This window comes from Limanda limanda, chromosome 1 (genome assembly GCF_963576545.1).
Source record: "Limanda limanda chromosome 1, fLimLim1.1, whole genome shotgun sequence".
Lineage (NCBI taxonomy): Eukaryota > Metazoa > Chordata > Actinopteri > Pleuronectiformes > Pleuronectidae > Limanda > Limanda limanda.
This window is the reverse complement of record NC_083636.1, coordinates 26,164,267-26,187,487: the sequence shown is the minus strand read 5'-3', so window position 1 is coordinate 26,187,487 and position 23,221 is coordinate 26,164,267. Positions and strand designations below refer to the sequence as shown.

Genomic DNA, 23,221 nt, shown 5'->3' with positions numbered 1-23,221 from the left:
CTTAACTCAGCAGCTCCAGTCTTTTAATCTAGTTTAGTTTGTTGATTACATTTTCAGTTTTTTAAATTATGTTCACAAACCCGATTTTTATGCGCAGCATGCAGTGAAAAAGCTCCAATAAAAAATAACATGAAAAGACAGAGGAAGTTGACAAACTCCTATAGAGGAAGCATCTATGTGCTGCTGACCCAGAAAGTTTCCTCTTGAGGCCAAAAACGAGCTAATATGAGAGTGAATATTGGGTTTATTTTTGTCACATGGCCAAATGGGCAGGACTGAATGAAGGCCTGAGTTTCTCCATGTCTGCTTAATGTCCAAATGTACAATTTTAAATTCAAATTCCACAATAACTTGAGAGGGCAGGGGTAAACAGAAATGTGTGACACTTCGATGAAAATGTTTCCCTTTTATAGTTTAACTAAAACGTTTTACAGGTTTTTTTCTTTCTTTGGTTAAGAATGCAAATATGGGGCTCATGTGAAATTCAATACCTGACCTTGAGTCATAATATAATAATAATCAGTGCCCCCATATGAACAATGAACAGAGAGCATACTAAAACCAAATGAAAATATTCAAATTAAAAGGCTCCAAAAGTGTTTGTGTCTTCAGTTTTTTTTTCTCCAACCTCTAAGTGACCCCAAAAATGTATTTGTAACCTTTGGCGCTCACCAGTGTCAGTATCAACAAGGACACAGTGGTATATGGCAACATGTGCCGAAGCTGTATTGTAGCTATAGAAGGCTTAAAAAGTGTCTGTCTTGAGCCTTTGTTTTCTTCTCGTTCTTCAGTTTCTCCGGCAGCGACAACCAATGCACCAAAGTCCGCCGTCCTCTCCTCGAGCCTGCTGTCCGACCTTGAAGGCCTGTCCCTCTCCAACGTTTCCCCCGACATACAGGTTAGTATACTGGTGTGTGTCTGCATTAGAAAACACACAGGATGACATTTCCTCCATCAGCATGTGTGGAGAGTCAATTGTGCCTTTCTGCCTGACACTGACAGAACAGCAGAGCAGTATATGAGATGGTGAAATGAGCCTCTCTCCCTTGAGGAACATTTCTGCTCCAGATGCCAACTATTGACCTTTTCTGCCTTCTTATATTTATAGCCAGTCAGGACGGTACAACTGCTCCGCCTGTTTCCTGTATCTCTTATAGTCTGTCTTTCTCACCCTCACAGTCTTTTGCTCTTCCACACCCTTGAACTCTATTTCTGCGTGTCATATAAGTCCATCCACTCCGTATCTCTCTCTCCGCTTCTCTCTCACTCTCTCTCATCTCTCCTCTCTGGCACCTTCCATATCTCCCTGTCAGATGTTGGGTCCCTTGTGTCTCCGTGTTGTGTATATCTGATGGTTGACCTTTCCTAGTGTGACGGCTCCTTTCTCTCTTCAGCATGTGAGCGGCTCAGTGTATTTTATATCTTGTCGTTTCCCCCGTGAGGGAAATGTCCAGACCATTCTTTCTGCCGTTGCTGTATCTATTTTGTGTTTCACGGTCAGGTCTGTGGTGCCTCTGCTGTTTGAAGATCTCAAATCAGAAAAGCCTACAAGTTTCAATCACAATATTGATTTGTGACTCGTGTTTTTTCAGCATGCACACAAAAGAGCCTTTATTTTAGAATTTATTTGAATTCAGTTGAATGTCTTCTGCTGTCACTAAATTATTTTTATTGTGGTTTAATTTGTATATAAATATAGATTTATTTGTTAAAAATAAATATGTGATAAAACTGAAAAATTACTTAATATTATCACAATTACTTCTATAAAATGTAATTGTTTTCTCCAAAGAACAGTACCCAAATCATCTGTATCTACAACAAAAAAATGTAACAGTTAACTGATCATCAAAATTACTTATTAATCAATGTATAGTTTAGGTCCTAAATCAAAAATTTTGGTAACGTGAGACTGGGAAATGTGATATTTTAGGTCTGAGATTTACCAGTAATGTCTTTGTTCTCACATTCACGTTTCACAGTGTGTGTGTTTCAAATTAAGTTTGTACCACTTTCTGTTTGGATCATCACCAGAATATCGATGATTTTTCCTAAGAATATTTTGATGAGCATAAATCAATAACAGATGGCTGGACGATCTCTGCATCTTGCATCAAAACAAAGATTAACAATTCATATTTTGTCTTTTTGTCTGTCAGTATTTATGTTATGTATGTAGTGCAGATCTCATATTTGTCCAAGAGGGCTTTTTCAACCGAAGTGACGCATGGTGGCCTTTGTACTGTTTAAAAACAGGAAGAGAAACTACAACAGAGCAACAGAGGAAGGATCCATCTCGTAGGACTCGGACATTGAAAAGGTGCCATGTCTAAAGAGAAGTCACAGTAGAAACGACTGTACATTAAAAACAGACTTCGCTTTTGTGTCTGATAACTAAAGACAAGGCAGAAGTTCTTGTAGTGTAATTCCGTTGAGGGCCAGCAGAGTCTGGCTAACAAAAAATCTCTGGCTCCATAGAGTGCCATACAAAATCTCATAAAATACTCAATAACGTGTCATTAATGCTGTCATTAGCTAAATTCACTCCCTCCTATCAGTGTTCTGGAGGGTGATCTGAAAATAATGCCACAATTAATATATGTTATGGCTCAAAGAGCAGTGGGAGTAGAAGTACATCTACGTATTAAAGCAATTACAATTTATTTTGGGGGAGAAATCTCATTCTTGCCAAGAGTTAGATTAGAGTATTGACACCACTGTCACCTTTTGAAGGGTTTAGATGAAACTGCAGCCAACAGCCAGTTTATTTATCCTAGCATAAAGACTGGAAGAAGTAATGAACAGCTTGGTTCTGTCCAAAGGATAAGAAATTCATAAGCAGTTGAAGAGCTTGAAGTAGAAGTATGAAGGAGTAAAAGCTTCATGTAAACGTGTGGGTGTTGGGCAGCACCATGTTAATGATTCTTTCAAAGTATGTACTCACTTCTAATTGTGAATAGTTTGTTAGCATGCATGTAGATGAATGTGTAGCCGCTGCTGCAGGGCGTGAGCGGCCTCCACACTGTCGAGTGGCCAGGTACTCTAAATTCTGAATCTGCTCGTCAGTCCTGCCCGCCTGTCAGTCAGTATGATTGACAGCTGCTCTCATGCCAGCGTTTATGCAGCGCAAGTTAGTTGTTAGTCGCCCTCCTCCTCCTCTTCCTCCTCCTCAGGTGAAGGCCAGGGTGTAATAGAGAATAGAAATGCAGATTAGAGCAGGGAACTTTTTGCACATCAACATCTGATTTAGAGTAAATTCTATGCATAAATACATGATGGGCATCGGGATTCATAGACGAGGGTAAATAACCTCACCTTTATTCACACACGCCCCTCCTCTCCGCATGCACACTCTTACATATAAGCTCTCTCTGTCACACACACACACGCACGCGCGCACGCACACACGCAAGCACACACACACGCAAGCACACACACACGCAAGCACACACACACGCAAGCACACACACACGCAAGCACACACACACGCAAGCACACACACACACGCTGGTCCCAGTGTCATTTCTATTTCTCAGCAATCTGCCCACAGAGGCAGCGAGTCTGTCTCAGCTGAGCGCTCGGGCCCTTTTAGAGAATTACTGCATGGTTATCAAAGGCATTTAGATTAACCCTGGTCACTGTCTTTGACCCACCTCCTCCTCTGTCTCCTCCTCCTCTCCCCGGTTTCTGCATGCTACGGCTCTCTCTAATAACATTTTGACATTAGGATCTCTCGCAAATGCCTCTTAAATCCCCCCCCCCCCCCACCCTCCCACCCTCCCCAAACCTCTTCCGTCCCCTGTCCGTGTGTGCGGCGGGTCGGCTGAGGCTGATAACTTTTCATTCATAATTAGCAGTCAGCGAATGGGACTGCGTTGGGGGGAAATTGAACTGTCAGCGGCGGGGCGCAGGGTGTTTGACCCCATCACGCCCAGAGGGGGCCATCATAATTTGTTCATTTGGTGTCCATCAGGCGGGCACCAGCTCAGCCCCTCCTCCTCCCCCGTCTCCCTCCTCACCCCTCTGACCTCCCCCGTAGCGGGCGCTCTGGGTTCACGCCTAATTATGAATCAGCAGAAGGACCCCGAGCACCGAGAATATAGCAGCCCCTGCCCTCCAAACCTGCCGCTGCCACTCAAACTGCAGAGATTGCCTCTTAAATAGGAATAAATGCCCACACGGAAATAGCCAGTCAGCGCTGCGGCCTACGCAGCTATTTGGGAAATATTTGTGTTTTGATGCAGCTGTTGCAACATCTCTTTCTTATTAACTATAGTTCCAGTAACCATGTGAGAGCAGCTTTCTTGTCTCTGTATGTGTGTATCCATCACATAATTATAAAGAGGTTACAATTCCATTAGTAATTTTTCTAACATAAGTAAAAATAAATCTGACAGTTTAGTTAATTGTTTTCTGGTGAAATTTACGTTTTCAAGAATTTTCTTGAAATAAACAAAATGAGGGATTACTTTTGGGGGTAAAAAGACACGAAATGTAGTAGAAGAGACGTATTAAGTTATAGAAAATGTTTTTTTTTTTATCAGACTGGTAGTGATTAACAAAAGCAACAAGAATAATGAGCCTGTGATTCTTAGGCAAAACAATCGCTTGTTACAGCTTCTCAAATATGAATTTATACAGATTTTCTTAGTTTGATGGTCACTTGACTAAATTAATAGTAGTTTTTGGGCATTATTCTTATTAATTAAATAATTTTATAACAAAATGATTCGTTAATTAAGTAAGACAATAATCAGCAAATAATAGATGTAAGCAGTTGCAGCTAAAGTGCATATCATGCTAATACAAAAAAGTGTTGTCACTTTGTTAAGAAGCCTTGCAAAGCCAGAGGAAGGACGCTACTGTTTCTGAATAACAGTCCTCTATTATTGCTAATGTTCTTTAATGGAAAATTTCAAAATTAATCATTTTAGAACATCTAATTTGCCAACAAATTAGCGTAAATGAACTAACCTCTGTCTTCGTGCGCTGGAGAGACTTCTTGTTACATTAAAGTAGTTTTAAAAAGGCTGTACTAACATTTATTTAATTCAATTTGCTGTCAAGGTCTTTGTGATGCCCCTCAATTAATTGTCATCTTCTGACTGAAGGGAACAATTAGGCCCTAAAGTCAAACACATGTCCCTACCTTCATCCACACAACTCTTGTAGAGCATAATGAAATCCTGTCCCTGCTTTCGGAGGCAGACGGTGTCTGAAAACCAGAAATGGATTTTCAATATATATCCATACATCTCTGTACTCCCCGCACCCCGCTCTGTTAGATTGGCCTTCCTGTGCATACGGCCCAAGGCTGCATGGCTCCTTTTAGCCTTTTTTGAATATGTCAGCGGGATTTTCAGGTCATTTGCCAGAGAGGATTTTCGGGAACGTAGCGTCCGGCCCTGAAGGTGACTGGTGTCTGTGTCATCCATCACAGGGGCTTCCTTTAAGTTGATGCATAATAGAGCCTCTCAATCAACTTCCTGCCTCATTGTCACCTCCCTCTTTCCTGTCCAGGGGAGCCAAAGGGAGGGAAAAAAAAACAGAAAGAGGGACTGACAAGAGGAGTCAAGGTTACATCCCTCTTATTCTCTTATTTACACTTGAGGTGTTATGGTCTCGTGCTTCGCAACAAGACAACAATGGATGGAAGGGTGAAGGGGCTTGTGTGGGCACTCGTGTCAGGCTTTAACTGTCCGCTGTGTCAAATTGGTGATAATAAGCAGTTTGAAGCCTTGTCCTGTCTCTCCCCCCCCCCCCCTCTGCTCATGTAGCTGCCTCCTGCTCGGGGCGCGGCGACAAGACAGGACCTTGAAGCAGGATGTGTCTGTCAGGGAGGTAAATCTCCGTTGTGATGGGGTGGCAAACATTACGGCCAGCTTTATCGACACCGACTGCTCTGACACATCCAAAAGTGGCCCAATAAATTTGCAGGCTGCCGGTGGCGTGACGGGCGCTCGCGAGGGCGTAGTGGCGTTACAGCACAGCGGCAAATGTTTGTTTGACCTCCTCCACAGACACTGGGCCGGGTCTGGGCACAGGAGACACTGCTAGTCTGTCAAGGAGATGAAGAGATAATGTTGTTGATTGGGTTTATTCTGTATCTGATACGACTCACGCTGCCTGTGGTTTACTCTTTGTTAAATGCTGGTGCCTCTATGACACCTGAACTCAACTTAAGCTTACGTTGCATCATAAAGAGACGTGTTTCTGTTATTTAGCCTATACCCCCATTGATATTCATGGGGTGCACAAGATGATCAAATCATGTGAATCTTCAACAAACAGTGATTGGGTGACATTATAACCTGTGTGAAAGGAGGATTTATTGCAGCACTCTTGTATTATACTTTATTATATTTAGCAGGGTGTACCTAATACACGACAATGCATTCATAAAAAGGTCATTTGGAGAAAGGGAAGTCAGGCACTGTTGATAGACTGTTGATTTGAGAAAATGGTTATACGTCACTTTTGGAGTTACACAGGACTAATCATTTGTAATGGGAACTTTGCAGCCATGGTTTAATATTAAAGGTGTATTTCACTATTTTACACATAATAGTCTGTTTACTATCTTGGAGAGGCTTTATTGGGCCTGTGAAATCAGTGGTGTGATGTCTTGTGTTGCTCTGCAGGAAGTTTTTGGTAAGAAAATAACCCAGATAAGTTTTTGAGACTAGATGAAACAGATATTTTCAACCAGGAAGTGTAGAGTATTAAAGATTTGGGCATGCAACAGGCAAGGAAGGCGAAATGAAAGATCCTATTGAGTTGCATGATGGGAAACGTAAGGTCCAGGGAGGAAAAATTATCATATCATGGCTTTGGTTGTTACAAGTTTAGCCACTGCTTCAAGCCATTTAATCTTCTGTTGGGTTTCTCTTTATCATTTTCTGTTATGTATCTACCTGTCAATCTGAAGTTATTGACAGAGGTTCATTGTTGATGAACTTCAGCATTCCTTGTAGAAAATAAATTCAAACTGATCACAAAAAGACTATGTTGGTGTTTGGCGAGTGCATAACTTTGCCAAAAGTGTTTTTTAAAAATGTTGGAATAACCATCCTGGATTGGCCCGTTAGTCTGGTTCTGCTTGAAAACGTAGTGTGTTCCTCCTCGGGTCTCGTCCCTGGTAGACAATACAATAAACTAACCATAATAAGTAACATTCTCCTGTTTCATGATTAGATCAGTAAATATTTGAAATGGTATTGATAATATTAAAGAAGACTCTGACCTTATCACCTCAGTGTTAGTGAGTGTAAGTAAGTGAAAGTGTTTCAGGCATTACAGTTTTTCCGATCATTAAATTAAGAAACCTGTTGCATTGTTCTTGTCTCGCTGCTACAGTACAGTGATGGCGAGTGTTCGATCTCCCCTCAACAATCTCACCCTCCAAAATGAGCGCGCTGGAACCTCGGCTCTGCGGCACGTCTTGCACGTCAAACCGATTCCTCTTCCTCACACGCTACACGACAAGTCTGAGGACACCTCGAACATTTTTCACCCGAGTCAGAACAGGGGGGGGTGGCGCTACATTCAGCTTCAACAAAACAACACGCACTGACACCACTCAACCCTGTGAGCCGTACCATCATGGCTGCATGTTTCCACTGTGTTTCTTCATGTTATATACTTAGTCATATTCAATTAGCGTAATTACTCAACACACATCGCCTCTTCCTGAAGTCTGTTGTTAACGGGAAAGTTGTTTTTACTACTGCCTGTATACAACTTCATGATATGTCCTATTATTTTTGCCCACCAGTTCGTTTTTGTCTTTGTTCTACTTGTGTAAAAAATATATATATTTGGCACTGAGAAGGGATTTTTTTTTCATTTTTTATTTCAGTCTCTTAACTCATGCTCATTTGCACAACGATGTGTTGGCCCTGTGTCGGCGTGTGAGTACACTCGAGTGCTAAGTGTTTTAGAGGGTGTGAAACGGCGTTATCCATCCTGGTGTTTAAAACTAATTAGTGCTGCCACTCAAAACAGAAGAACCTCTCTGACTTACTGAGGAAGAAGGAACTGCACATGCTTGGCGTACTTTTGTGATGATTTGTATTGGTACGGCAGAGGCATGCCTCAAGTTTATACCTATTATGGGAATATTCTCATATATAAATATATTTAGATAGCGTGTTGTTGTGTCGCATTGTGTGGGCAGACCCGGTCTGTCTTGCAAGAGCTGACAGGTGCCACCGTCAAGTGGAAAAAAAGAAACGCCACCAAGTGTGAACCAAATTCATCGGAGTGATGAGAATTTAAAAGATATTTCATGAGAAAAAAAATACTCCACCACCTTTCTTTTCCACACCTCTCAGAGGTAATGTAGTTTCCTGCCTCTGAAAAGGTAAAAGCCCCTTTTAAAAAGGGCTGCGAGTGGCAGGTCTGGCCCGTGCAGGCACTTGTGCTTCTATTCATTAGAGCTTGTTTTTATTCAGCCGGGTTCGACCGAGCATCCAGCCCATTTCCATCTAACTAAGCTGATTTGGAACATTTCTTAAATGGGCCCCTCTTTACCCTACAGAGTTAATGAAGGGAGGGGTGGAGGTGGAGGTTTTATCAGCCAACAGTCTGTCCCTCGCCACAGAAAAGTGCTGCATTCTGGCTGCTGATTGGACACAATGAATTGCATGAATATATGGGATGGAAAGAACGGGGATTCTTGTATTAATCTGTTCTCTTGTGTGGATGCATTTGCACTGTAATGCACAAGGCGTCCCTGGATATTGTGTTGATGTGGAGAGCGCTGAGCTCCTGTGCAATGTTCTGTATGTCTTTTTTTTTATATATATATTTCTGTCTTTTCTACTGGTCTAAGCCTGCTTTTGTCAGCAGTAGTTAATATTTCATGGATCAATCCCAGCTTTTAATGACAATAATGATGATCATATAGGATTATCAAGAAGTTATAGTCAGCATTGTTTGTTTGTACTACTACAGCACAAAACCCACTCCCTGTTTTTCATGCGTTTTCTCAGGTCACCACTCCATCTTTCGGCCCTGTGACAACCTATGAGCTGCTTCACCACATGACGGGAAAAGGTCTCTCAGCCAAGTACCACTTCCCCAGGCAGCCTTGCCTTTACCAGCCCAGTATGGTGGCGGTGCAGGTCGTACTGACCAACGGCTCGGATCACAGCCTGGAGGAGATCCATATAGGAGACAGAAACTCTGCCAGTCTGAACATCCACTGCTTCAACACCATCGGTGAGTACAGGTGTCGCACGTCCGAATTAATCCACTGTTCCCTCAGCAAAAAGACAGAGGGGTTGTGTCCTCACATATTCATTTGTGTTGTTGATATTCTGATCACCCCTTGTCCTTGGTGAATCTGTAACTCACTGACTCAAGTGTGCAGCATGAATAAAGTCTTCTGCAGTATTTCCTCTGTCATATTTCCATTTTTGGAAATATTTGAAGAATATTACACAGATTACCACATTTTAAAGCTAAAAGTCTGATATTGCGAAATAAAGAAATCCTGCTGATGTATGTCATTCCTTTATACTAAGCTTGTGTCCTCAATGTAAACTATAACAAATACATCAATGAGCCACACTGTAGCACCAGGTAACATGTTAATTAATTATCATGAACATGGGCGATGTAGTTTATTCTGAGTCCAGCCCACAACCATGTGCCCTCTGCTGTCAATATTACATTGATAGTGAGTCCCAGCTGCCGCTTCTACAGAGCACTGGTCACCTGGTTATTAAAAATTTGAAGATGAACAGTTAAGAGATATGCGTTTCTTTCTGAAAGCAATAGTTTCCTTGGTATAAAAAGCCTATCTGCTTATCACTAAGCACTACTTCACATTACCCCTTGACTTAACACTATCTAGAATAAGTGAATAAAGTCAATTTAAATAGGCATTATTAATCCAGTGGTGATATTTAATCTTTTATCTCTGTGTGTCAAGTTCTTATTTAAACAGATATAATATAATTGTTAGGTGTATTTTTTGGCTGGAGAGCTCCCACACGATCTCATTTCCTCTCTTTATTTTATAAAAAGCCACCGGACTGTTATTATTGACTAAGTGTCAGACCTCAAACATGCTGGGTGACAAGTGGGTCAAACTCCAGCATGACCTCAGTTGTGTGTTTTTTGGATTTAAGTCGTGACACAACACATTTTCTTCCCCTCCCGTGTAATGTAAACAATCACATTTATTTCAATCTGAAGTTTCTCCCTTTCCTCCACAATGGAGCTCTGCCTTTACTATGATGGTTTTTCAGGCAGATATTAAATGATTATTGTGTTATAAAAAACCTATAAACCTGATGGCTGTCAGCCCAGCAAATAGCCCAATCCCTATTCGGCTAATCCCTGTGCGTTAGTATCGATCAGGACCGACGGACACAGACTTCATATTTCTTGTCACACTGTGGTATGATCGTTACACTGAGTATAATATAAGGCTGAGAGCAGTGCTCCCACAAGATTTTCACACAAACACACACACACAGCCGGGCAGTGTGCGGTGGAGCACATTAAAACTGTCAATTGCAGGGGATTGATTGGGCATTGAAGGAACTCAAGCAGTCAAACAGTGGCTAATTTGGATCGATTGAGCCCGGCTACTGTGAGCGTGCGGCTGGAGTTGATTTGGCTAAGTTGCAGACGATGAATACAGACAAAGCTTTATGTTGTGTTGTGTATTAGATAAGGGATAACACAAACAGGTTTGTATTTAATAAGAAATATTGCACCGTGCATGTACGAGGTGCCAAACTTCCCAGTTTTGCTCGTCGCCATGTTAATGTCTATTTAACACATAATTTTACTGTTTAAAATATGAAGTATTTGTGATTGTGTCACTGCTAATGTCATACAATGGGTCCGTAAATCAATTAACAAATTATTTTTGTTTGTTATGAAACCAGATTTAAATCTGCTTAATGATTTACCAAATAGCACACACTCATTTTATCAGACCTCTAAATACGCCTGATTATCTTTCTCATTGAGATCCATACAGTATTCGCTGCGAAATGGGGGGAAATTAAAAAAGAAAAAAACGACAGGATCCGCTCCCTTTTCTTTTGGATCCATCCAAAAAATAGAATGGGTTCTGTCTTTCAACAAGTTTCCAATAAATCTGATTTGTTGTTCCTGCATAATCCTGTTGAAACCCAAACAAACTAACAAATGAACCAGGTGAAAGCTTAACCTGGCGGAGTTTATTAGCTATGTGAGTTTTCTGTGTTTTTAAAGGAGAATTCCAGTTTATTACATCATGGCTTTTAGTTGACCTTGATCATTTCTGTTTTAAATAATATTATTACATTAATAACTTCCTGCTTCAATTTAGATGCACCAAACTAACAGTAGCTGTGCACATTGCACACACAGTTTTTCTTTCTAATAAGCGATAATTACACTTTTCGGTGATGTTGATAATATTGATTGACAGCCTGTATATCTTTTCTTATGAGACACTGTTGTTCTCAAACTACAGCACTTTGGTGAGTTCAAGACTGTTTTAAATAAGTGATGGAAATCATTAAAAACATGACAGTAAGACCCGAGTTATAATAAATCAGATTGCATAACTCGTTTCAAGTAGCAGCTTCTAAAAACCCTTCCTGAAAGCAGAGCAGAAGACTCAGCAGTTTTTGAATTGACTGCAGTGTGACTCACTATTTTAGAACTAACATTGAAATAGCAAAAGAAGAAAGATTGTTGGTTTACAGTGTGAACAAAGGTCTTTAACCCCTTGTTGAATCTTCACATTTATTCTTGAAACACCTTTGACTTCAGATGACATTCCAAATTTTTTATCTTGTAGTATATATATATTGACACAGAAGACCAGGGAGTAGTAACAAAGACAGTGTGAGAGAAGCTGTGATGGCTGGATTAGGAGTGAGTCCATGATGGCTCTGTTTTCAGAGGGTTTCCTCTGGAGCCTCCTATCTGCTCCGGCTTTAGAGAGAGTTATAGAGTAAGATAGCCCTGCTCCACGGAGAGGAGAAACGCAGGCCGACTGGGGGAGCGTGGAGGATGTTTCTGTCTGTCTGTGTTCTTCCCATCCTTAACCTCCCCCCCACCCTCCTCCTCCCCGTCCTCCTCCTGTGGCATTCAGCTGTCCAGACTCCCTCTTCAGCGTTTTTTGGCTTTACTTAACTCTCTTTTTCGAACTCGCGTTTCTCCCACTCCGTCCATCTCCCTTACCGCGTCTCTCCTGATGCTGATGCCCTCTTTGACAAGCCTGTAGTTTTGGAAATATGCTAGTCCTTCATGTGTGTTTTTTTTCTTTCCTGAGGCTAGAGGTGTGGGGAATGAGATTGAAGGATGGATTTCTCACACGCGGTGGCCTTGCTTTGTGAAGTAGAAAACACAAGTGCTGTGGATGCCTGTCTGTTCCACTCTGCTGCTGCCCTCCCCCCCGCTGCCTCCCCCCCTCTCCCTTTGCAGCTCCATCCCTCCAACGCGATGCACACTGTGCCCTTGTCACTCACTCTTCCTTTTCTCCTTTCCTCCCCTCTTTTCCATGTTCAGAGCGACTGGAGCCCGAGGCCTCAGTGACGGTTTCCATGGGTGTTGACTTCAGCGACTCGACGCAAGCAGCCAACTTCCAGTTGTGGTAAGACGAGCTGACATCCGCTCATTTCAAGTCAGGTGTTTTTCCCCCCTCAGATTTTCAGGTGTACATCTTTTTCACCTGGTACCCTCTGCTACACATCTCTCTCCGTCTCCACCATCACATCTCCTTTATGTTTCTCTTAAGTCCATTTGTTTTCTCTTTTCTCTTGGTCTTTGTTAATTCTCCTTTTCCTACCCGCTCTGTGCCAGCACTCCCAGGTGAGACATCAGCCACAATTGATCCCGGTTCACTGGGATAACAATTATTCCTGCAGTAATCAGCCCCAGCCTAAATCAACCTGCTGAATGCCATTGGCACCGCTGCTCAGCCGATCAATAACCTTATCAGAAAATCTGTTCGGGATGGGGGAATCAATCCGGCCCAAAATGCCATTCACAGAGCGTGGTTTGCAAAGCAATCAGAATAGAAACATTTCATACACAAACAAAGCATAAACACACACACTCTCACAAACATTATATACGACACATGTTGTTCTGTATTCATCCAGATTAAGATGAGTTGTAAATCCAGAAAATCAAGTCATAAATTACAAGCTTCCTGATTACCCCTTTACTTTAGATATTCTCAAAATACATCACTATTCATGTACTCTTGTTCTTTCTCCCTCAGCACCAAGGAGGACCAGTTCAGTGTGTCCATCCAGCCGGCTGTAGGAGAGCTGTTTATGCCCAGTACCATGACAGAAGAGGACTTCTGTAAGGAGCAAGGTGAGTTCACTTTAAATATCGTCATTATTACTAAATATAAACTGGAATTGTACCAATGATACTGAAATTATAGCAACTAGAATGTCACTCAGTAGACTCTGCAGAGATTTTCTGAGAAATCAACGACAATGTTGGAAAGTGTCCTTTCCCGCCCCCTGACCTGGATCCAACCACAATTTGATGAGCTCTCCTTGGCGGAGGTTATAATTGGCTGGTAGATTGATCAGTTCAGCTCTGGTAATGAAGGAACATGTCACTCAATGTTACTTCTGGTTCATTTACATGTTTTAAACTGTGTTTCAACGCAATGGAGCTTTATGGCACAGATAATTAAATGTTATCAGAATATACCATAAGAAATATTAAATATCGCCAGATCTATTATCTAAAGGTGATAGAATTGTAACAGATGAAAAATACATTTTTCACACAATCTCCCTTTAAATCTAATATTAACACCGTCATGTTTTTCTTCTTTATTGTCTGCAGTTTTCATAAATGATTTCTACAAAGAAATAAAATCAAATCCCAGCCTGCCTCTAAACATTTCCTCACCCGTAACTCATTAGAGCAAATTGCTTTCTTCTTATGAGGCACTTAATGGTATTTCCAAAACAAACCTCCCAAAGCACAAGCACACACACCTGTAGAGCGGCGTGCGGTGGCAGCCATTGAGAGCAGAGAGCGCACTCGTATCTCAGCCATCAGTGTGCTCTTTAAGTGCCTTCTAAATGCTGGTTCCGCCTTAATTAATCTGCATTCACTGTGTTCCGAGCTCTGCTGAATACAACTGGCACTCAGACAAGAGTGGATTGAACGGAGAAGAGCAAGTTGCCTCACTGGACCCTTTTCTCTCTCTCGAGCACGATGCCACATTGTAGCAATTGAGTGAAGTTAATGAATTCTTTCATTTAACAGGTTTTCATCATATTTGCCTTTTAAGACCTCTTTTATTTCTACCAAACTTGTGCACATTTATCTCCATTCTTTTTTAAATAAATTCTTGTTCATTGATAAGAACACTGTAATTTTCTTTTTTTTTTAACTTTATTTGCATTACTGATAGATGCACCATTTTGTTAGCTTTTCCGATTTTGATGAATCATTAAATGCTATTTTAACGTGTTCTGTTAGTGTCAGCCCAGAAATTAGGAGTTGTAATTTATTTCACGGTAATACAAACGCACAAGCATACATTTGGTCTTGATTTAAACTATGCAAATACTTTCAATTTACAGTCGTAACTGAATTTAGCCTTAGTTCTGGTAGGTCTCTGTTCTGTGGTTAAACGTTTTTGCATCTCCTCAGGTAAGCTCCTGGGCATGAATGAGACCTCGGAAACCATCACCATGGCAACAGCAAACACCTCCAGCCAGTCCATCAGCAAGCATGTCCTGTCTGCGGCCAACGTCGGAGTGGTGTCGTCCAGCCAGAACAACATCCACAGGTGAGATGTCCAGAAATGTGTTGTGTTTTTGTCATGGCGAGGTTAATTATATATATTGTTACTGCTCCTCACTGGGATCATAAGTGTAACTTTATGGATTGGGAACATTTTCATTCTTCAAATAAATCATTTTAAATAGAGAATAAATAAATAGATAGGAAAGAAAAATGTAACCTGATGTCTTGGAGATACGTGGTTTCCCAAGGACAAAATTGCTAAAATATACTGTATTTGTTATCTGACTGCATTCATTATCCAGGTTACTGTTATGTAGATGATGTGCAGCTTGAAGGGAAGTATGGGATGTTTTTTCCATGTCTTGACAAGCATTTCACACTAAGTGATTTACTATTTCCTGTCATCTATTGGAAAGGTTCACCCACAGAGCAATAAGGAAAGGAGGGATGATTTCCCAGTGAATGACACAATTCAGTAGAATTAGTTCTGTTAGGTTATCAAATGAAAACGGATGAGGAATTGAATATTCTATATTTCAATTTGTTTCCCTTGGTATGTTTGTGAACTACAGTTTGTTATCTTAACTTAATATAAAAACTGAAAACATGGTCAGACTTGTAGCCTGGCTCAGGCCAAGCAAAATCCATCTTCTAGCACAAAGGTGTGATGTTGTGTGGCATTAGCATTATGCCTCAGCCCACTGTGAAGCTCTACTCTTTATAAAAAGGCCATTTTGTCCTTGATAAACACATTTTTTTTGTACGATATTACATAATACATGTCAAAGTCTGAAGTAAATATCAAATTATAGTTTTATTAAATCAGCTAAATCCTGCAAGTGTGCGAAATACGTTAATGGAAGTTAATTAATAATAGAAAATAAAAGTGTAAACTTATTTCATTGCATGTAAACACAAACTCAACCCTAGAGATATGTGTGTCAGCAGGAACAAGATTGATGAACAAACCCTCACATCAGGAGAAATAGTAAAAACAAAGATCCCACTTTGACGCTGTTCCGAGAGTCACCGATAATTTTATACATGGACTTTGTTTCCCGTGTCAGAGAGCGATAAGATGAATGGTCCTGGCTACACGTGCCAGTCATAATTGCGCTTTACGTGGAGTTTAGTCAAACGGTGCATGTGCGTGTATCAGAGAGTGAAAGTGCCTGTGTTCCTGATCACCCTCACACACACATGCCAGGGGAATGCCCTGAGAAGCCTGGCTGTGTAATTGGTGTACACAGAGTGTGCTAATGAGCTTCCTCCTCTGTCACGCACACCCGAACACCTGATAGATAATTACACCTCCCTCTCTCCCTCTGTTTCCTGCTCTCGCTCTCTCACTCTCTCTCTCGCCTCATCTCTGCACCCCACCCCCCATCTGTCTCTCCCTCCATGCCGCTGTCTCTCTTTCACTTCCTCTTTGTCTTTCACTCCATCCCTTCGCGCCACAATCTGTCCTCCTCCTGCTTGTCCGTCTCTTTCCGTTCGTCTTTGGTGATAATTTCTTTATAGATTTAGCTTGAATTAGAGGATGTAGGAGACTGGGACCGCGAGGAAGTCAGAGTGGGGGATACAAGAAATAAGGAGACCACAGCACAAGGGCACAGAGAGCTGAAAGAGTGAGAGGAGATCAATGTGAGCCAGTGGGAGAAGCTGGCATCCAATAAGCCCATACTTCATTCAGAATAACCAATAACTCAAATGACTCCAGGCCATCAATCTCCCTCCTGCTTCAGTGATGGCTAAAGAGGACGACAGTCTCCCAATGTTACCCTGTAGTCTTCGAATAATAAAGACACTCTCATATTGTCCGGTTGTGTCCATGCCACTTATTGGAAGTGATGGAGTTACTCACTGAAAAACTCCTGTGTTTGTCTCCTCAGACTGAAGCAGCAGGTTTGACAGCCTTGTCTTTGAGAAATGCGAAGGAAGCATGTTTTGGTGCTTTTATGTATCATTTATCCAGAAGTTCCTCTACATCTCGTCCATCTATGGTTTAGATTCGATGCCATCCGCTGTGCAGGTTCATGATGTTTAATTTAAGGTGATCAAATAATTTACTGACTTTATTACGTCTCCCAATTTGTTTGTTTGTTTTTAGTTAGCATGATTGAGCTAACCCTACCCTGGGATGGATTACCACCGGACTTCGGATTTGGATTAGGGTGCGGATATTTTTTTCTCATTCATTAATATTGTGAGAATAATTTCTCAGAGTATAACTGAAGGATGAAAAATCAATATGTTCAATATGGTGTCGATCTAGATACAAATCTGAATGTAGTGAATTAAAATGTGTTAGTGAAGGTATGGACTCTACTGAGTGAACTAGTTGTGTTATGATTAGAGCTGCAACAATTCCTTGATAGACAGAACCTTAATTTCCTACAGTTTTGCTAAATGAGTCATGTAAGTCATTTTCAAAGCAACATTAGGCTCTTTTCACTTTACAGCCCGATGCTTTGAGGTTTGTTCATTCTGTCGAACTGTTTTTGTTTGGCACAGTTTTCCATTTAGATTCACCATTCATCATCATGGCTTAATTTAAACTACATCTTCCTCTTCCCAACTGTGAACAAGATTACAAGGATTATTATCTTTTGATTGTTGTTTTCTTTTATCATTAATATCAGACAAAAGTGAGAAATCGAGGTCCAGTAGGGACATCCTCAGTTTTTGTCCGGTAACCAAAATATATAAATAAATATAAAACATGTATTCAAATATAAAACAGGGAAAAGCAACAACTCGTTGTGTTTTTAGAAAATTTGAGAACCAGTGATTGTTTGATATAACAACAATTGACTGTTGGATTAATCAGCTAATCTTTTCCGGCCCTGTAATTACTTCGATCATGGTCACTGTTGCGTATTGCTGCCGCATATACTTTGAATACCAGGCTGATCGATCTGATTGGATACACCCACTGAGAGCTTATCCTGGAGGTCACCTCTCTCGTCATGTCTACTGACGAGAGAGGTGACCTCCATCCAGGCCTCCCTGATAAGATCACACAAAGTACCTGCCCTCACAGGAGTGGGAGTTTGGGTTTAGTGTAGAATGGATGTTATTTCAAGAAGAAGCCTTTGAATGATAAGTGTGCTTCAGACCGACCTCGTGTTATTGACTGCAGCTCCGTGTATGACACAGGTTCGGTTGAACAAAGCGACAGCCTGCCTCTCCCCCTCTGCACCACTGCTTCCCTGCACTCCCCTTGTTTATCAGCAGGGTGCAGCACTGCTTTTCCCCATACAGGCGCCGGGGCGAGCGGAGGGGGATGCCACAGAAACACAGAAATTGATTGCTGGAAAGGAGGATGGCAATAAATCAAGCAGGAAAGCAAATGTAGACAACGCTGTTCTTGTTTATGTCTAAACAGGCGGAATAGAATAAATGTGCTCTATTTTTCAGTCCGTTTGAAAGCAAATTTGATCGAATTTTGCATGCATTGCCAATCCCTCTGGTTAGAGCCTAATTTAAAAAAAAAAAAAAAACTGCACCCCTTGATTTATAAGCTGTGCTTTCTCTTTACACTTTGATATAATTAAATTATGTTTCTTTAAACACTGGGAATTTTCCTCTTTTCTGTGAAGTTGAATTCTTGTTCCTATTTAACATTTAATTGAGTGTCATTTGTAACCAGACTAATTAAATGTCTGGTCTCTCCATTATAGATTGCTTAGCAGACACTGTGGCACATGATCTATCTTCAGATGATACGAAATGCACCACGAAACCGATGTAATGTGGGTTATTTTCAGACAACAATGAAGATGCAACATGTTTATCTCAGTTATCGGTGATGTGTTTTTCCTCAAGCCCTTGAGTTAAATTCTCATCTCCTCCTCCCAACTTGTCCCTGTTCTTCCTCAGCCTCTGTCGTCCATATGTCCTCTATACCTCTCGTGTCCGTCTGTGTGTCCGTATGGCCGAGCTCTGGAGATGTGTGAAGGGTGCCTGGTTGTAATTGGGGCTAATGGCTCTGGCCATCTGCCTGCTCTGAGCCTGGTCACTTGTGTTCGGCTCTGCTCTGGCCTCGCTGACCAGTCGGTTGAAGGACGCTCTTCCACTTGTCCACCTGGCCCCAAGAACCAGGACAGAACAATAGCGTCCAGCTTCAGCCGCCACACAGTTGCCCTCCGCCTTTCCGAGTTTCCGATTTAAGTGAAAACATGATGCGCTTTAATCGTTTCCAGAGAATGATAAAACATGGCTGAACGTCTTCTCGAGATGCAGTGGGATCGTGTTCTCCTGCATTCTTGGTTGCTGGGCCGAATCATCAGCGGCCCGTGTCGTCTCGGTGTGAGGGTGAATGCAAAGGTGAAGCCCACTTTGTGTTTGCAGTGGCAGGGTGGAGGGGAGGCAGATGGCACACACAGGCTCTCTGCACTGAGGAGAATCACAGATAATTGGAGAGTGATGCTTAGCCGCAGCCCTGCCGATCGATGCCAATCCGCCTGCTCTAAGTCCAGGGGTTATGCTTTGCTTTTCTTTCCATACACTGCAATTAATCCAGTGTTTAGCCCAGTATGTGAAGAGTGCAGGAGAATACCAATGACCCGTTTAAGGCCTCGCTTGTCCTTAATCTTTCCCATCTCGTCCTTAAAAATGCACTGATGTCGTGTTAGATCTTTCCGTGGTGTGGGGCCGGCCTGTGCGTTTGGCCGCGCACCAACAGCAGAGTCGGAATATTCAAAGGAAATGCGCTTGGAAATCAAACACAATCACAGCACGCTCCTGTTTCTTTGACTCGCTCTTATTCCATCACATGAACAAATGCCCACAGCAGCGTCTCCTGAGACGAAATGAAAGCAGCCTCAGGCTAGTGTTAACTGGCTGAGTAAATGATAGATTTATATCCTAAATCCATTAGCAAAGCCACAGGGACCACGTAGACACCTTAAGCTGGGGACAGTGGGGGCGAGAGGGGGGCTGTGGGAGCTGGACACTAGCGTGCATGTTTATGTTTGCGTGTTGAAACATGTAAATGAAGACAGGATAAAAATGATTATTTTTGGCTCTGGTTTTTAAAGGTTTGAACGAAGCACATCCTGGATTTCCACAGTTAGTCATTCAGAATAATACACAACCCCTGAATAATTTAAAGAGGCGAGAGCTGAGCAAAGAGTTGGTGTTTCTCAGAGAAATTAATCCTCGTCTTGAATGGCTTGTGTTTCCTGCTGAAGTGGCTAATATTTTAATTAAGCCTGAGGAGGACTCTCTCTCTCTTCTCCCTGAGAGCTCGCTGATAAACTCCCTCCCCTCTGTTGATGGTAATTTAGCAGCTCCCCAGAGACACACCCAGACACACTGGGTTTGTGAGCCAGCACAGAGTCATTGTGCATGCGTGTACCCTCCTCGGCTCCCCCCCCACCCGTCCCCGTCTTTAACTTGTGCGTGCTAATTGGTGGACGTGCCGGTCGCTCCCATCGCGCAGCACAGGGTTGCTGGGCTCTCGTGACAGCGCCTGTCCACCGGCCGTCCTGCGGGGCCTCTTCACCAGCTTTAGTCAGGCCTAAGTGGGGCTCTTTGTGGGCTGTTTGTCAGGCCTAAGCGGGCTGCCACGGGGGGTCTTTGTTGCAGGGATGTAGTGCTAAATGGAGGCAGATGGCTGGGAGTTAGCCACGTGAGGCTCCGAGATGCAAAGGGCCAGAGGGGCGCGGGAGAGGGGGCCCAGTACGGCTCTGTCCCCCTCAAAGAGGGTCACAGTGGGTCATAGCCCCTGTCTGCCTCTTGTTAGCACTCTCAATGGGGACCATGTGCACCCAGATCTGCCCCTGGTCCGGTGGGACGGTATCCAAGGAAACGAGGGGTACGGAGAATTCTAGCGATGGCCCAGAGGGAGCTGGTGGGACGGGCATCCCCCATCCCAGTCCCAAGGCTCCCACACACTCATAGACACCCACAGTCCATAAAAACAGGCTCAACTCTGATTGACTGGCATGAAGGGCGTGTCTCACCCCTAATGGCTCTTTAGTCAGTTGGAATAATAGACTGTCTGTTGCTTCACTCTCTATATTTCCTGTCACATCGCTTTTCCTCCTTTGTCTCTCCCCCTAATTTAGGGTAATTACAAGGTGTGAGATGTTAGAGAATTTTCTAATGTGAGGATTTATGGGTGGAGGTGAGAAATGTGAGTTAAGTGCAAAGGTCCATGGCTGGCCAACACATTTATCTTCATTTTTAAGCTGCTTGATGTTTGTTTAACATTAGCTGTTCAATAATATAGTAGTCACTGGCTTCACTTCTGTGTTTTTATGTTAATTATGTTTGTTGAATTGAAAAAGGGAACATGTGGGTAGCAAAACAAAGTACAAATCATCAATTTTCTATACAACAAGAATATAAACACAATTTCACTAGAGTGGGGATTCATACCTCCGCCAAGGCCTAGATGAAACCAGATTTAAATTCAGCGTTTCAGATTTTTATTTGTATTTGCACCAAGTTATAATTATCAGTCTCAAAAACATGTTTTCATGAAGATCCATGAATTATTCTAATAAACACCCAACTCGCGATTTTAAAGAAAGTGAAAAAAAAATCCTAGATCCGCCTACAGGTCCAGATACTTACATAAATGTTGATTTGGGTCCACAAAATATCATTGAAACTGGTCGAGTACTCTTTAAGTAATGCTGCTAAAGAATAAAACAAGCAGATAAAAACATAACCTGCTTGGCGGAGATAACAAATGCATTATAGAAATTATTAAAGATAATGTACAAATTAGTCTCATTCTGCTTAAGTAGTGAAAAGTTAATTTCCTTGTTTTTATTTTCAAACAGCATCAGATACCTGACACCAGCCGTCATCATCAATCCGTCCACTAATGATAAATGGCTGAAATGTACTTTTCCATTTTCATGAAACCGATTTGCTTCAACCAAGATGATTTTCAAATTTTGACTTTTGCAGAGGAATCCCCCTTAAATGAGTCTGACAGGAGGATGGAAACGTATTTCGTAATTAAGTCGTGTGACATCTAACCATGATAATTATTGGTTTTAGAAATCTCTCACTGAAATGTATCCATAAATAAAAAAGAGGTGAAAGGAAATTTTTTGTGGTTCTTTCAGCATCGAATCTCTTTCCAGAAACTGTATCCGACTATACCTTGAATACAATTTGAAACTAACAATTGAGTAGCACTTAAATGGCACCTACTTATAGCACTTTGTAGTTTTGCTTTATTTTGGAAGAAATTGTACTTTCTTGATTCTTGTTGTTCTGGGTTTGTACCCTCTGGGTTGAAGGCACTTATTGTAAGTTGCTTTGGGTTGAAGCTTCTGCTAAATGTAATGTAATGTATCCCTGTTACTTAAGAAGCAGTTTTGTTGGGACCTTTTCTTTTGTAGAAGGTAATTCCTGTGAAAACTTTCCTCATTCACCATCAGGCCACAGCTCCCACAGTACATGTGCGCCCTGGAATCTGATGAATCTGATGAATCTGATGAATCTGATGTGTTCCCCTGCAGGTTTGCTGGGCGGACGGTCAGCAGTGGAGCCCTGGTCCTGGTGTCGCTGGAGACGAAGGAGTCCTCCTGTGCCCTGCTCACGGTCAACACAGAAAAGAGCGTCATGGCGTCCATGTTGCTCCGAGACCTCAAACAAGCCCTCGCCCAAGCATAGAGCACCCCCCCCCCCCCCCCCCCGCCAGGTTCTTGTTGTAAAGGTAAAGGGGGAGAAAACATAATAAAATATTTCATACATTATATTTCTGTGGTTTGGGAGGATTTAGGCGTCTGAAATCCTGAGACTGAAGAGCTAGAGCTTGAACTTCTCTGTGTGCCCACAGAGAATGAGCGATCAGCGATTCTTATTTTTCTGGTCTGTTACTTTGGAGAGGATTGTCCTGAACCACGGGAATAACTATGTGACATTCTTGAATTAAGTGTTGATCCCCTTTAAAACACACATAAGACATCATAGATGTGATATTACCTTTAAAAACGGGACACTGCCCTCAGCTTTTTCTGTTTGTCCAACTTTGTCCTTCACAAACATGACACTCCTCCGTCAAGAGAATGTCACACTTACTGGTCGTTCATCTAAAAATAATTCATACCGTTTGTGGTTCTTACCAAGGGTAAATTATATTATTACCCAGAAATATTGTGGAGCAAGAGTTCACTACATCACAACGCTACAGGCCAAGAACTCAGGCCCTGTTTATTCTCTTTACCAATCAAGATGCTCCACAAATACATCTGAAGCGTCAATGTCCGACTGTATTGATATTTGTGCCTGAGCCATTGATGAATATAGTTTTTTTAAAGCCAAGAGAAGCAGAGTAGCAGTGCCAGCCCAAGTGAACATTGTCGTGCATTTATAAGCTTTTATCAAACCAAACTAGTCTCTGTTCGTGTTATAGTTTTACATTCCAACTTTAAAACTGCCCGAAAATCACATTTGTCAAAGTGCCTTTCACATGAAAATAATGTTATTTAGAATACCAGACATATAGATT

At 42.0% G+C, this 23,221-nt stretch overlaps 1 protein-coding gene across 1 annotated transcript in view; it reads left to right on the top strand.

Moving 5' to 3' along the window:
- Positions 1–22,383, top strand: part of ap3b1a (adaptor related protein complex 3 subunit beta 1a) — a 54,040-nt gene extending 31,657 nt beyond the window's left edge. The window contains exons 22-27 of the mRNA XM_061068699.1: positions 792–898; positions 8,994–9,222; positions 12,523–12,607; positions 13,241–13,338; positions 14,647–14,785; positions 22,230–22,383. Of these exons, the coding sequence (XP_060924682.1) occupies positions 792–898; positions 8,994–9,222; positions 12,523–12,607; positions 13,241–13,338; positions 14,647–14,785; positions 22,230–22,383 (812 nt within the window). The remainder of the gene's footprint in view (positions 1–791; positions 899–8,993; positions 9,223–12,522; positions 12,608–13,240; positions 13,339–14,646; positions 14,786–22,229) is intronic.
- The last annotated feature ends 838 nt before the right edge of the window (positions 22,384–23,221 follow it).